This window comes from Phyllobates terribilis, unplaced genomic scaffold (assembly GCF_046119375.1).
Source record: "Phyllobates terribilis strain yellow unplaced genomic scaffold, ASM4611937v1 Scaffold_1__5_contigs__length_1240528914, whole genome shotgun sequence".
Taxonomy (NCBI): domain Eukaryota; kingdom Metazoa; phylum Chordata; class Amphibia; order Anura; family Dendrobatidae; genus Phyllobates; species Phyllobates terribilis.
The window spans coordinates 667,247,251-667,261,677 of NW_027362761.1; the positions used below are offsets into that span (position 1 = coordinate 667,247,251).

The window sequence follows — 14,427 nt, forward strand, 5'->3', positions numbered from 1 at the left end:
ATGAAATTGGGTCAGAATCATCTGTGGATTCTGTGGTCTCCCATTCTGGTCCAGCCAGGGCAGACACTGCTCAGCATCACCATCTGGCCCAAAGCCTAACTAGTGCACTAGATGTACAGGCTGTCCCCACATGGCCCCCAAGGTCGCTCGGAATCCATGACCCGCGGCCTCGTAGATGGACTTCGCCGATAACTCTCTGTCCAGCGGATCCTGTAGACTCGCCTTCCTTTTAACCGGAAGCAACGAAGATTTGCTCAGCTGAGACAATGGCACGTCCACTTCAGGAGAGGGGACCCAATTAGCGATAGTCTCCGTGGAGCAGGGATACAGGACATCAAAAAAAAAATGCATCCCCTGGAAGCGTTTATCCGGACATAGGTGTTCTTTCTCCACCGCCTCGTTAAGTTCATAGTGCGCCGGCAGTGTCGAATGAGCCCGACGCGACTCCTGATACAGCCGGGCCGACTTGCCCGGCCTCGTCACCTCTTCAGACAGCTGTAACACTTCCCGCATGGCTCCAATAAGAGCACCCACGCGGCCTGAAAGCGAAGCCGAGCGACCCTGCCGATCATCTTCATCAGAATCGGAGATCTCACCAGCAGAGCTTGTCGGTGAATCCGAAGCCTCTGATGCGCTGCGCGGAGGAGACAGCACCACCACAGGCCTGTGGCGCTTCTTGCCACGCGCCGGTAGGGACTTAGCTGATACCCAGTGACCCAGGAGGTCAGACAGACTGTCAATGGAGCGAGTGAGCTCTTTAACTTAATCACTGAGGCCCCAGACCAGAGACGCACCTGACGCCGTCGACCCCGGCGTATCAGATACGCGTGACCGATCCTGCTCAGTAGTGAGCGTCGCGGAAAGAGCAGTAATAACCCCTTACAAGAGCACAGTAACCGGGGATGTGAGATCCTGCTATCGCAGCCTGTTCCCACAAAACAAATAACCAAGCACTGAAGGGTTAAAGCCTCTCCCTAGAGGGAGAGAAGCTACCCCAGCACTGCAGAAAAAAGGTTTTCTGATGATGGCCAGAAGGGGTTAATGCTGCTGAACAAGCAATGCACCTTGCCTTAAAAGGACTAAGGTGTGCGTGCAGCAGAGAAGACAACAGCGCTCTGTGGTGTAGAGATGAGACAAACAGATGACTCACCAGCTTCCTGGAGCCTGTGTGTGAGAGCGGAGAGCAAGAGGGAGGGGGAGGACAGCGCTGAGCTCCGTGAGGCAATGGCCGTTTGCAGAGCCGAAGAGAAGGAAGGAGGGGGGCGGGGACTGCCCAGCGCGCGCTTTCCAGGCACTTCCTGTCTGCACAGGCGATGGCAGGCAGCCAAGAACATAAGCCACGCCCCCCCGTTACACTAACGGAGCCCGTGCTGCTCTGACCCGCTCCCAGCATCACAGCGGTGATGTGCATTCTCCAGTATTACACCTCTGCCTGAAAAGACAAAAGGTGCAGTCACCATAAGACAGTAACAGCGGCTGCCGCAGCAGCCGCTGAATCACACACACATACAGGGCACTTACCCAGCTGAGCGCCACAGGGACCCCCAGGGATGTGTGGCGCCATGGCCCTTCGCTCCCCCTCACGGCGAAGCTCGCAGGGACCCCTAGATGCGGTGTGCGTCTCCGCCAGGGAGCGCCCTGTATCCCCCGGGGCCGGCAGGCTTCTGCGGGGACCTCCGTAGGGGGTACGCAGATCCGCCAGGGGAGGGCCAGGGGTCCCAGCAGCACTGAGACCCCCTGAGACCTCTAGACCACGGGGGGTCCAGGTCTCTTGGTAAAAATAAAAAATTCTTCTGAGGAGCTGCAAAGGCAGCGACTATCCTCTGCGACCTCAAATTTTAGACTGGAGAACATGGGAGTAGGAGGAGCCTAAGCTGGAGGGGCCGGTTGTCACTTTTTCTAAATCTGAGGTGAACTATCCTATGGGGCTCCGCCTACCCACTAGTAATGGATCTGTGTCTCCCTTCCTTCCCTTCTGCTGCTGAAATTGGGAAAACTTTGAAAGTGTCCCCAAGTGCAGTTGCAAACACCATCAAGCGCTACAAAGAAACTGGCTCACATGAGGACCGCCCCAGGAAAGGAAGACCAAGAGTCACCTCTGCTTCTGAGGATAAGTTTATCCGAGTCACCAGCCTCAGAAATCGCAGGTTAACAGCAGCTCAGATTAGAGACCAGGTCAATGCCACACAGAGTTCTAGCAGCAGACACATCTCTTCAACAACTGTTAAGAGGAGACTTTGTGCAGCAGGCCTTCATGGTAAAATAGCTGCTAGGAAACCACTGCTAAGGACAGGCAACAAGCAGAAGAGACTTGTTTGGGCTAAAGAACACAAGGAATGGACATTAGACCAGTGGAAATCTGTGCTTTGGTCTGATGAGTCCAAATTTGAGATCTTTGGTTCCAACCACCGTGTCTTTGTGCGACGCAGAAAAGGTGAACGGATGGACTCTACATGCCTGGTTCCCACCGTGAAGCATGGAGGAGGAGGTGTGATGGTGTGGGGGGGCTTTGCTGGTGACACTGTTGGGGATTTATTCAAAATTGAAGGCATACTGAACCAGCATGGCTACCTCAGCATCTTGCAGCAGCATGCTATTCCATCTAGTTTGCGTTTAGTTGGACCATCATTTATTTTTCAACAGGACAATGACCCCAAACAAACCTCCAGGCTGTGTAAGGGCTATTTGACCAAGAAAGAGAGTGATGGGGTGCTACGCCAGATGACCTGGCCTCCACAGTCACCAGACCTGAACCCAATCGAGATGGTTTGGGGTGAGCTGGACCACAGAGTGAAGGCAAAAGGGCCAACAAGTGCTAAGCATCTCTGGGAACTCCTTCAAAATTGTTGGAAGACCATTTCCGGTGACTACCTCTTGAAGCTCATCAAGAGAATGCCAAGAGTGTGCAAAGGAGTCATCAAAAGAAAAGGTGGCTACTTTGAAGAACCTAGAATATAAGACATATTTTCAGTTGTTTCACACTTTTTTGTTAAGTATATAATTCCACATGTGTTAATTCATAGTTTTGATGCCTTCAGTGTGAATGTACAATTTTCATAGTCATGAAAATAGAGAAAAATCTTTAAATGAGGTGTGTCCAAACTTTTGGTCTGTACTGTATATACACATACATATACACACACTGCTCAAAAAAATAAAGGGAACACTCAAATAACACATCCTAGATCTGAATGAATGAAATATTCTCATTGAATACTTTGTTCTGTACAAAGTTGAATGTGCTGACAACAAAATCACACAAAAATCATCAATGGAAATCAAATTTATTTACCAATGGAGGCCTGGATTTGGAGTCAGCCCCAAAATTTAAGTGAAAAAAAAAACATACTACAGGCTGATTCAACTTTGATGTAATGTCCTTAAAACAAGTCAAAATGAGACTCAGTATTGTGTGTGGCCTCCACGTGCCTATAGGACCTCCCTACAACGCCTAGGCATGCTCCTGATGAGGTTGCGGATGGTCTCCTGTGGGATCTCCTTCCAGACCTGGACTAAAGCATCTGCCAACTCCTGGACAGTCTGTGGTGCAACGTGACGTTGGTGGATGGAGCGAGACATGATGTCCCAGATGTGCTCAATCGGATTCAGGTCTGGGGAACGGGCGGGCCAGTCCATAGCTTCAATGTCCTCATCTTGCAGGAACTTCTGACACACTCCAGCCACATGAGGTCTGGCATTGTCCTGCATTAGGAGGAACCCAGGGCCAACCGCACCAGCATATGGTCTCACAAGGGGTCTGAGGATCTCATCTCGGTACCTAATGGCAGTCAGGCTACCTCTGGCGAGCACATGGAGGGCTGTGCGGCCCTCCAAAGAAATGTCACCCCATACCATTACTGACCCACTGCCAAACCGGTCATACTGAAGGATGTTGCAGGCAGCAGATCGCTCTCCACGGCGTCTCCAGACTCTGTCACATGTGCTCAGTGTGAACCTGCTTTCATCTGTGAAGAGCACAGGGCGCCAGTGGCGACTTTGCCAATCCTGGTGTGCTGTGGCAAATGGCAAGCATCTTGCACAGTGTTGGGCTGTGAGCACAACCCCGATCTGTGGACATCGGGCCCTCATACCACCCTCATGGGGTCGGTTTCTAACCATTTGTGCAGACACATGCACATTTGTGGCTTGCTGGAGGTCATTTTGCAGGGCTCTGGTAGTGTTCCTCCTGTTCCTCCTTGCACAAAGGCGGAGGTAGCAGACCTGCGGCTGGGTTGGTGCCCTCCTACGGCCCCCTCCACGTCTCCTGGTGTACTGGCCTATCTCCTGGTAGCACCTCCAGCATCTGGACACTACCCTGACAGACACAGCAAACCTTCTTGCCACAGCTCACATTGATGTGCCATCCTGGATGAGCTGCACTACCTGAGCAACTTCTGTGGGTTGTAGAGTCCGTCTCATGCTACCACGAGTGTGAAAGCACAACCAACATTCAAAAGTGACCAAAACATTAGCCAGAAAGCATTGGTACTGAGATGTGGTCTGTGGTCCCCACCTGCAGAACCACTCCTTTATTGAGGTTGTCTTGATAATTGCCAATAATTTCCATCTATTCTCTATTCCACTTGCACAACAGCATGTGAAATTGATTGTCAATCAGTGTTGCTTCCTAAGTGGACAGTTTGATATCACAGAAGTTTGATTTACTTGGAGTTATATTCTGTTGTTTAACACACCTTCTCATTTAAAGATTTTTCTGTATTTTCATTACTTTGAAAATTGTACATTCACAATGAAGTCATCAAAACTATGAATTAACACATGTGGAATTATATACTTAACAAAAAGTGTGAAACAACTGAAAATGTCTTATATTCTAGCTTCTTCAAAGTAGCCATCTTTTGCTTTAATGACTGCTTCGCACACTTTTGTCATTCTCTTGATGAGCTTCAAGAGATAGTCACCGGAAATGGTCTCCCAACAATCTTGAAAGAGTTCCCAGAGACGCTTAGCACTTGTTGGCCCTTTTGCCTTCACTCTGCGGTCCAGCTCACCCCAAACCATCTTGATTGGGTTCAGGTCTGGTGACTGGGTGACTGTGGAGGCCAGGTCATATGGCGTAGCACCCCATCACTCTCCTTTGTCAAATAGCCCTTACACAGCCTGGAGGTGTGTTTGGGGTCATTGTCCTGTTGAAAAATAAATGATGGTCCAACTAAACGCAAACCGGATGGAATAGCATGCCGCTGCAAGATGCAGTGGTAGCCATGCTGGTTCAGTATGCCTTCAATTTTGAATAAATCCCCAACAGCGTCACCAGCAAAGCACCCCCACACCATCACACCTCCTCCTCCATGCTTCACGGTGGGAACCAGGCATGTAGAGTCCATCCGTTCACCTTTTCTGCGTTGCACAAAGACACGGTGGTTGGAACCAAAGATCTCAAATTTGGACTCATCAGACCAAAGCACAGATTTCCACTGGTCTAATGTCCATTCCTTGCGTTCTTTAGCCCAAACAAATCTTTTCTGCTTGTTGCCTGTCCTTAGCAGTGGTTTCCTAGCTGCTATTTTACCATGAAGGCCTGTTGCACAAAGTTTCCTCTTAACAGTTGTTGTAGAGATGTGTCTGCTGCTAGAACTCTGTGTGGCATTGACCTGGTCTCTAATCTGAGCTGCTGTTAACCTGCGATTTCTGAGGCTGGTGACTCAGATAAACTTACCCTCAGAAGCAGAGGTGACTCTTTGTCTTCCTTTCCTGGGGAGGTCCTCATGTGAGCCAGATTTTGCAACTGCACTTGGGGACACTTTCAAAGTTTTCCCAATTTTTCAGACTGACTGACCTTCATTTCTTAAAGTAATGATGGCCACTCATTTTTCTTTACTTAGCTGCTTTTTTCTTGCCATAATACAAATTCTAACAGTCTATTCAGTAGGACTATCAGCTGTGTATCCACCTGACCTCTTCACAACACAACTGATGGTCCCAACCCCATTTATAAGGCAAGAAATCCCACTTATTAAACCTGACAGGGCACACCTGTGAAGTGAAAACCATTTCCGGTGACTACCTCTTGAAGCTCATCAAGAGAATGCCAAGAGTGCGCAAAGCAGTCATCAAAGCAAAAGGTGGCTACTTTGAAGAACCTAGAATATAAAACATATTTTCAGTTGTTTCACACTTTTTTGTTAAGTATATAATTCCACGTGTGTTAATTCATAGTTTTGATGCCTTCAGTGTGAATGTACAATTTTCAAAGTCATGAAAATACAGAAAAATCTTTAAATGAGAAGGTGTGTCCAAACTTTTGGTCTGTACTGTACATACACACACACATACACACACACGTGCAAATATAAAAGTACAAAGAGGGTCGAGATGCTCTCCTTGATAAACATAGTATTACAGACTATGGGGCTAGAATCTTTATCAGGAGGATGATCTAGGAAACTAGACGAATCACTGTATGGGGAGTCGGGAAGGATTCTTTCTCCCAACATGATTAGCATCTATTTCGTGGGTTTTTCTACTCCCGGAAAAGTAGTTTGTCATTTTATAGGATCAACTCAATATCCTTTCCACCACAACTTCAGTACTTAAAGGCAGTAGCTGAATTGAGATCTCTGTTACAAAACAGAATACTAGGCCAATTAGAGCATAGTTGTTCCTCTGGCTAAGCCTAGAAACAAAGATTGAGTAAAAGGAAGTTGGATCTGGGTCCAGAAATATGAAGATTCTGATTCTATAACCAGAATCGAGGCCAGAGGCAAAGTGTGAAAAGGTAGGCTGGAGACACAAGGTACAAAGCACGATGCGAGGGACCCGGGGCATAAGCCATAGGCATAAGCCACAGACACATAGGCCTTATAAAAGTACAATGAGGCACTATAAGGTACACTGATGCAGAGAGGTACAATGATGTACCAAAAGGTACACTGATGCACAGAGGTACAATGATGCACCACAAGGCACACTGATACACAGAGGCACTATGAGGTACCACAAGGCACCATGAGGCACTATGAAGTAAAATGAGGAACTATGATGGACCATGACGCACCCTGAGATACTATGCAGTGCCATGAGGCATTAAGATGTACCATGTGGCACTACGATGTACCATGAGGCACTATGATGTACAATGAGGCACTACAAGGTGCCATAAGGTACTATGAAGTATCCTGAGGCACCATGAGGTTCTATATAGTGCCATGAGGTACCATGTGGGAACTGGAACCGTGTGTAGTCAAGTGCATGGATCTGCGACCAACGTCACAGCTCCATGCGCTCTCCCAAGTGACGTTGGTCGCAGCTCCATGCGCCTGAATACACACGGTTCCAGTTCCCACATTCAGTTCTGATGAAGGTCTATAACTAGACCGAAAAAGTTCAACGCTATACTGAATGCAATAAAAGGAACCATAATTTCTCATATGAGTACCAAGTCTTTCAATTTATCATACAGAGAGACAAACATGCTTAGCATAAGTCAAACTGTGAAGCCCACTCATGAGGCCCTGTCACATGGGGGTCTAGGCCCAGCTTTGGCATGAGGCTATTAATTGGCCAGAGGCCTAGCCCATCTACCGTGCACGTAACTGTGCTGGCTCCACACCCATTAGAACAGGGGGAGCTGGTAATGCCAAGAGACTATCATGTCTAGGCCCAGCTTTGGCATAAGGCATGAGGCTAGTAATCGCCCAAAGGCTTAGCCCCGTGCACTTACCTGTGCTGGCACCACACCCATTAGAACAACAGGGGGAGCTGGTAATGCCGACAGCCCATCATGGAGGAAAGCGGCGTCACACAGGGAATGCTACACAGGCTGGCTGCTGGCTGAAGGACCTCTGCCCAGAGAGGTGTCAGCCACGGACTGCTCGACAGAGGGAAGGGAAGGCCGAGAACCCCCAGATTCCCCTGAGTCCGGAAAATAAAGCTCCACCTTGGAGCACATGCAGCTTGATACCGAGAGCCCTCCACTGAGGGAAGCAGCAAAGCCAGGAGCCACTTCCCGCTTTACTGACCTGGCTGAGGGACCCCAGCCCAGTGAGGTATCAGCCTGGAGCATCTTCAAAGAGGGAAGGAAAGAGATGGATCCGCTCCGATCCCCCTGAGCTCCCAGGTAAACTTCACGCTGATGCGCATTCCTCTCCTTCGTCTGTCCTGCAAGGGACAGGAAAAAACACTGGAGGGTGGAGATGGGAGGGACCTTTTAACATCTCTGTGATCCTGTACTGTCATAGGTCAAGGAAGCTTCCTCCTATCCTATTGTGTTGTCCTGGAAAAATAATATTAATTGGTATTGTACAGTATTCAGAATGCAAGTCAGAAAAAGTTGACAACACGCTATGTTATCTGTCAATCAGCATACTGAAGAACAACTTACCAAACAGTCTCTCTGCATGGTCTTAACCAACGCACTGAAGGTGTCATTATCAAGAAGCAGTCCTTCTGGGGAATCCTGTATGAAATCTAGGTCTTTGTAGGTAGGGCTCCGCTTCTCCCTTTCTTTCTTAGAAGCACGTCTCTTGTAAGTGGAGCCCTTCAGGTCATACTTGTAATGCATATGGACCACTCTTGGCAGAATATTGTTCATCACTACAACCCGAATATTCTTTCCACCAGACTGCACACAATACAAACCATAGAACTTGGGCAGAAGTGTTCGTGGATTTTGGTTCAGGTTCTGTTACAATAGAAGGAAAAATTCATCAGTATGGAAACATCAGATATCCCATAAATAGTAGAGAGGAGTTATCTTGTGTGGCATTAGCAAATATTCCTAGTTAGGGGTTATGAAGACTGATCACTTGGTAATACCTTGTTACCATTTGGCCACTAAGACCATCTAACAGAAAGGAGCAGACAGTGTATAGGCATAATCTGTGCTACTGGCGGGAAGCATAGTCGAGTTTCTATTTGTGTCTACTAACAAATACTAGTTTGAACACTGCTCCCTCCTTATGCACTCTCCTGAGAAGTCACGTATGGGAAAATCCAATAGGACATAGGTGGAAGTAAAGAAAGGTGCTGTTTTGAAGACTTTTTTTCACAGGCCATTTGAGTATAACTTGGCTAAATAATTCTTAAAATAACTTACATTGTGATCTTTCTGATTAACATTATGCTTCGTCATCTTATGTAATCTCACGTTTACTGCTGAGCTGACTAATGCTGAACATGGTTGATCATAGCCCTATTAAAAAAAATCTAAATTCTATCCTAGACTTCTTTATTCACAGCTCATTGGACTTGCTCATAAATTAACATTTACTCTAGAAGATACGATCTCGAAGATTCCAAAACTACTAAAACTGAAAGCAACGATAGATGCTCTGTAAAGAGTTCTTGATCTGCAAAATCACAGCAACGAGCCCTTCTACATGGGAAGATATCTGCCCACTATGAATGTTGATCAATATTATAACAAGTTGAACGGAGCTCATTTAAGACCTTTTTGCACAAATGTATATTTACTAGATAGAGGCCCTATGCTATCACATCGGGAGGGCTGTAATGTCACGATGGGGGCAGGCTTTGCAGCGTTGAGAATCTCCCCCCCCCATGTGCTCACCCACCTATCCACTCTCTCTTTCCTCTATGTGCTGACTTCTCCCGTCTGTGATCTCTTCTTTGACCTGTCTACCCCATGTGCTATCCCCCTTGACTGCTGTCTCTCTCCTTCCTGTGCTGTGTTCTCCTCTCATGTGCTGTCCCGTTTGAGCTGTCTCCCCCCTGTGCTTTGTCTCTCTCCCCCCTGTGCGCTTTCTCTCTCCCCATCTGCTGTCTTCTCCTCTCATGTGATCTCTTCTTTGATCTGTGTACCCCATGTGCTCTTCCCCTTGTCTGCTCTCTCTCTCTCCACCCCTGTGCGGTCTTCTTCCCTCATGTGTTCTCTCATTTGAGCTGTCTCCCTGCGCAGTAAATCAGACCGCCGCCATGTTTGTGCAGGCAGATAGCGGCGGACACATTAAAACTGCGCATGCGCTCCTCCTGTACAAAGATGGCGGCGGTCAGTGAATCATTCGACTGATCCCGGCGGCGGTGTGTACGCAGTGTTCGCGACAGTGTTCTGCTGGTGGTACAGCTGTGTGTTTGTGTGGTGTGTACGGCATATACAGTGTGTGTGTGTGGTGCATACTGCGTACACAGTGTGTGTGTGTGGTGCATACTGCGTACACAGTGTGTGTGTGTGGTGCATACTGCGTACACAGTGTGTGTGTGTGTGGTGCATACTGCGTACACAGTGTGTGTGTGTGTGTGGTGTGCATACAGTGTGTGTGTGGTGCGTACTGCATAGACAGTGTGTGTGTGTGGTGCGTACTGCGTACACAGTGTGTGTGTGTGGTGCGTACTGCGTACACAGTGTGTGTGTGTGGTGCGTACTGCGTACACAGTGTGTGTGTGTGGTGCGTACTGCGTACACAGTGTGTGTGTGTGGTGCGTACTGCGTACACAGTGTGTGTGTGTGTGGTGCGTACTGCGTACACAGTGTGTGTGTGTGTGGTGCGTACACAGTGTGTGTGTGTGTGGTGCGTACTGCGTACACAGTGTGTGTGTGTGTGGTGCGTACTGCGTACACAGTGTGTGTGTGTGTGGTGCGTACTGCGTACACAGTGTGTGTGTGTGTGGTGCGTACTGCGTACACAGTGTGTGTGTGTGTGGTGCGTACTGCGTACACAGTGTGTGTGTGTGTGGTGCGTACTGCGTACACAGTGTGTGTGTGTGTGGTGCGTACTGCGTACACAGTGTGTGTGTGTGTGGTGCGTACTGCGTACACAGTGTGTGTGTGTGTGGTGCGTACTGCGTACACAGTGTGTGTGTGTGGTGCGTACTGCGTACACAGTGTGTGTGTGTGGTGCGTACTGCGTACACAGTGTGTGTGTGTGGTGCGTACTGCGTACACAGTGTGTGTGTGTGGTGCGTACTGCGTACACAGTGTGTGTGTGGTGCGTACTGCGTACACAGTGTGTGTGTGGTGCGTACTGCGTACACAGTGTGTGTGTGGTGCGTACTGCGTACACAGTGTGTGTGTGTGTGTGTGTGTGTGGTGCGTACACAGTGTGTGTGTGTGTGTGGTGTGTACGGCGTATACAGTGTGTGTGTGTGTGTGTGTGGCGTATGCAGCGCGTGTGTGTGTGGTGCATACGGCGTATGCAGCGTGTGTGTGTGTGGTGCGTACGACGTATACAGTGTGTGTGTGTGTGTTGCGTACGGCGTATACAGTGTGTATGTGTCTTGCGTACGGCGTATACAGTGTGTGTGTGGTGAGTACGGCGTATACAGTGTGTGTGTGTTGCGTAGGGCATATACAGTGTGTGTGTGCTGCGTAGGGCATATACAGTGTGTGTGTGTGTGTACGGCGTATACAGTGTGTGTGTGGTGCGTACGGTGTATACAGTGTGTGTGTGTGTGTGTGTGTGTGTGTGTGTACGGTGTATACAGTGTGTGTGATGCGTACGGTGTATACAGTGTGTGTGTGTGTGTGTGTGGTGGATACGGTGCATACAGTGTGTGTGTGGTGCATACGGCATATACAGTGTGTGTGTGTGGTGCGTACGGTGTATACAGTGTGTGTGTGGGGGGGTGGTGTGTACGGTGTATACAGTGTGTGTGTGTGTGGTGCGTACGGCGTATACAGTGTGTGTGTGTGGAGCGTACGGTGTATACAGTGTGTGTGTGTGTGTGTGTGTGTGTGTGTGTGTACACACTTGGGTGTCCCAATATGGCGGTCGGGGAACTTTGGCCGCTTGGAATTCTGGGATCTGGACGGAACAGCATGTGAAGACATTACAAGGTAAGTATGTATATATTAGATTTTTAGACTTCATACGTCACCAGTAGAAACAGATTTACAAGTTCTATTGATTTTTGGACTTGTGTAAGAGGGCTTCATAAAATACTTATTGGGAGAGTTTCACATTTTTTAAAAATGTATGTTTGTCCTTGTTATACCATCTACAGAGGGTAAATGCTGTCAAAACTTTTAAAAGGCATAGGGTAAAATTGACTGATGATCATCAGAGGCACCTTAGAGGTTTGGTGGCAACAGGACTAGTTACTGTCAAAGATAACAACCAGGGTGTCACGCAGATCCAAATCACCAGTTTGTCAAGGGAAGCAATGCCGCTGCCTCCAATCAACAGGGCAAAAGCAGAATTGACTGACCAGGGATGGACGAGGCCGCGGTTATTGTGGAACTCACAGCGAGTGTATGGTATATACACTTCTGATTACAATGCACGGAATATATACTGTACACTGCTCAAAAAAATAAAGGGAACACTAAAATACCACATCCTAGGTATCACTGAATAAAATATTCCAGTTGCAAATCTTTATTCATTACATAGTGAAAGGCGTTGAGAACAATAAAACATGAAAATCATCAATGTAAATCAAATTTATTAACCAATGGATGCCTGGATTTGGAGTCACCCCCAAAATTAAAGTGGAAAAACACACTACAGGCTGATCCAACTTTGATGTAACGTCCTTAAAACAAGTCAATGAGGCTCAGTATTGTGTGTGACCTCCACGTGCCTGTATGACCTCCCTACAACGCCTGGGCATGCTCCTGATGAGGTTGCTGATGGTCTCCTGTGGGATCTCCTCCCAGACCTGGACTAAAGCATCCGCCAACTCCTTGACAGTCTGTGGTGCAACAAGGCATTAGTGGATGGAACGAGACATGATGTCCCAGATGTACTCGATTGGATTCAGGTCTGGGGAACGGGCAGGCCAGTCCAAAGCATCAATGCCTTCATTATGCATAAACTGCTGACACACTCCAGCCACATGAGGTCTGACATTGTCATGCATCAGAAGGAACCCAGGGCCAACCGCACCAGCATATGGTCTCACAAGGGGTCTGAGGACCTCATCTCAGTACCTAATGGCAGTCAGGGTACCTCCGACTAGGACATGGAGGGCTGTGCAACCCTCCAAAGAAATGCCTTCCAACACCATTACTGACCCACTGCCAAACCGGTCATGCTGAAGGATGTTGCAGGCAGCAGAACTTACTCCATGGCGTCTCCAGACTCTGTCACGTCTGTCACATGTGCTCAGTGTGAATCTGTTCTCATCCGTGAAAAGCACAGGTTGAATCTGCCAATCTGGCAATCTGCATGCTCTCTAAATTATGAGCAAGGGATGGCGCTTTGACAAGAAAATCATTCAGAGAGGGGAAAACAATTATCCCCCTTGACCATAGCAGAACCATAACTGGGGACAGGATCTTCGTGAATACCTTGGGCACTGTGGCCAGTCGCAGTGGGAGAGCCCTGAACTGATAGTGATTGACGGCAAAGCAAAGATAATCGCTGATAAGCTGGAAAATTGGCACAAGTAAATACCTGTCCCGAATATCTCCCAAGAAAGAAATAACTCAGCTTAATGGATGCGATCACTGACCAGAGTGACTCCACCTTGAAGTGATAAAGCCGAACCCATTTGTTCAGGCGCCTTCAATCTAAAGTAGGCCACAACGAGCCATCCTTTTGGGGATGACAAATAGGTTTAAATAAAACCCCCTGAAGCGCTCTGAAATGGGAATACCTAAAATCACCCCTGCCTGAAGCAGGGAAGCCATCGCCTGGTCCAAATGGACTTATGCTAGGAGACCTGAGAGGGTAAGAGCAAAATAAATTATCGTGATGTAGCCTGAAGAGATGACCTCCCTGACCCAAAGATCACCGATTTACTAAAGCCATACCTTTTGAAAAAGGAGGAGGCGGCCAACCACCCGAGAAGAATCCCTGAGTGGGGGGGGGTGGTCGCAAATCAAGCATTGACCTTCCTGTTGCCTCTGGACCCGGAGGGCGTCCGGCGGGTGTTTGTCTAAAAGAAGCTTCCCTGAGCTTCTGGAAGATATTCGGTCTATTCTGCCGACGCAACTTGTCCGATGCTGAAATTTGACAAAAAGGGACAAACCTGCAAGGCCCCAGGCCTCCGAACAGGACAACTGTCCGGAGCTCCTGTGGTGGTAGTAGTCACTGGCAATCATTCCACCAGTGTAACCAGCGTCATGGACACCCTGGTTAGTTCGGCTTCAGACTGAGCTTCATCACAAGCCCAGGCAGGAAGAGCCATATTTCACTCAAATTTCAGAGGTTACCTGAGCGCCTACAAGCAAGGAAGCAGGAGGGGTACAGGCAGTACAATAGGCCACAGACTGACCGATGGAAAACTTACTATTACAAAGTACACAAGCATAGAAAGTGACAAGTGCAGGCTGCGCTAATGGGATGCATGGTCTGCTCTAGACTAAGACATTGAGTGATAGAGAAAGGGAAGAAAGAAACTAGAAAGTCCACTAAACAGTGACACAAAACTGTTAGAGTGCTTAGTATCAGGTCCCAGTAGTCAACAGCCTACCACATCCACAATGCAGGAGGAATACATTACCCAGGTGACCTTGCTAACCCACGAGGAGGAAGACACCGAAGTGCTTCTGTGCCAGCATTT

The 14,427-nt window shown here is 48.2% G+C and overlaps 1 protein-coding gene across 8 annotated transcripts in view; it reads right to left on the bottom strand.

Moving 5' to 3' along the window:
• Nucleotides 1–14,427, bottom strand: part of PIP5K1C (phosphatidylinositol-4-phosphate 5-kinase type 1 gamma) — a 633,992-nt gene that overhangs the window by 545,989 nt on the left and 73,576 nt on the right. For all 8 annotated transcript variants that reach the window (XM_073685093.1, XM_073685062.1, XM_073685071.1 and 5 more), the window contains exon 7: nucleotides 8,345–8,644. In XM_073685093.1, the coding sequence (XP_073541194.1) occupies nucleotides 8,345–8,644 (300 nt within the window). The remainder of the gene's footprint in view (nucleotides 1–8,344; nucleotides 8,645–14,427) is intronic.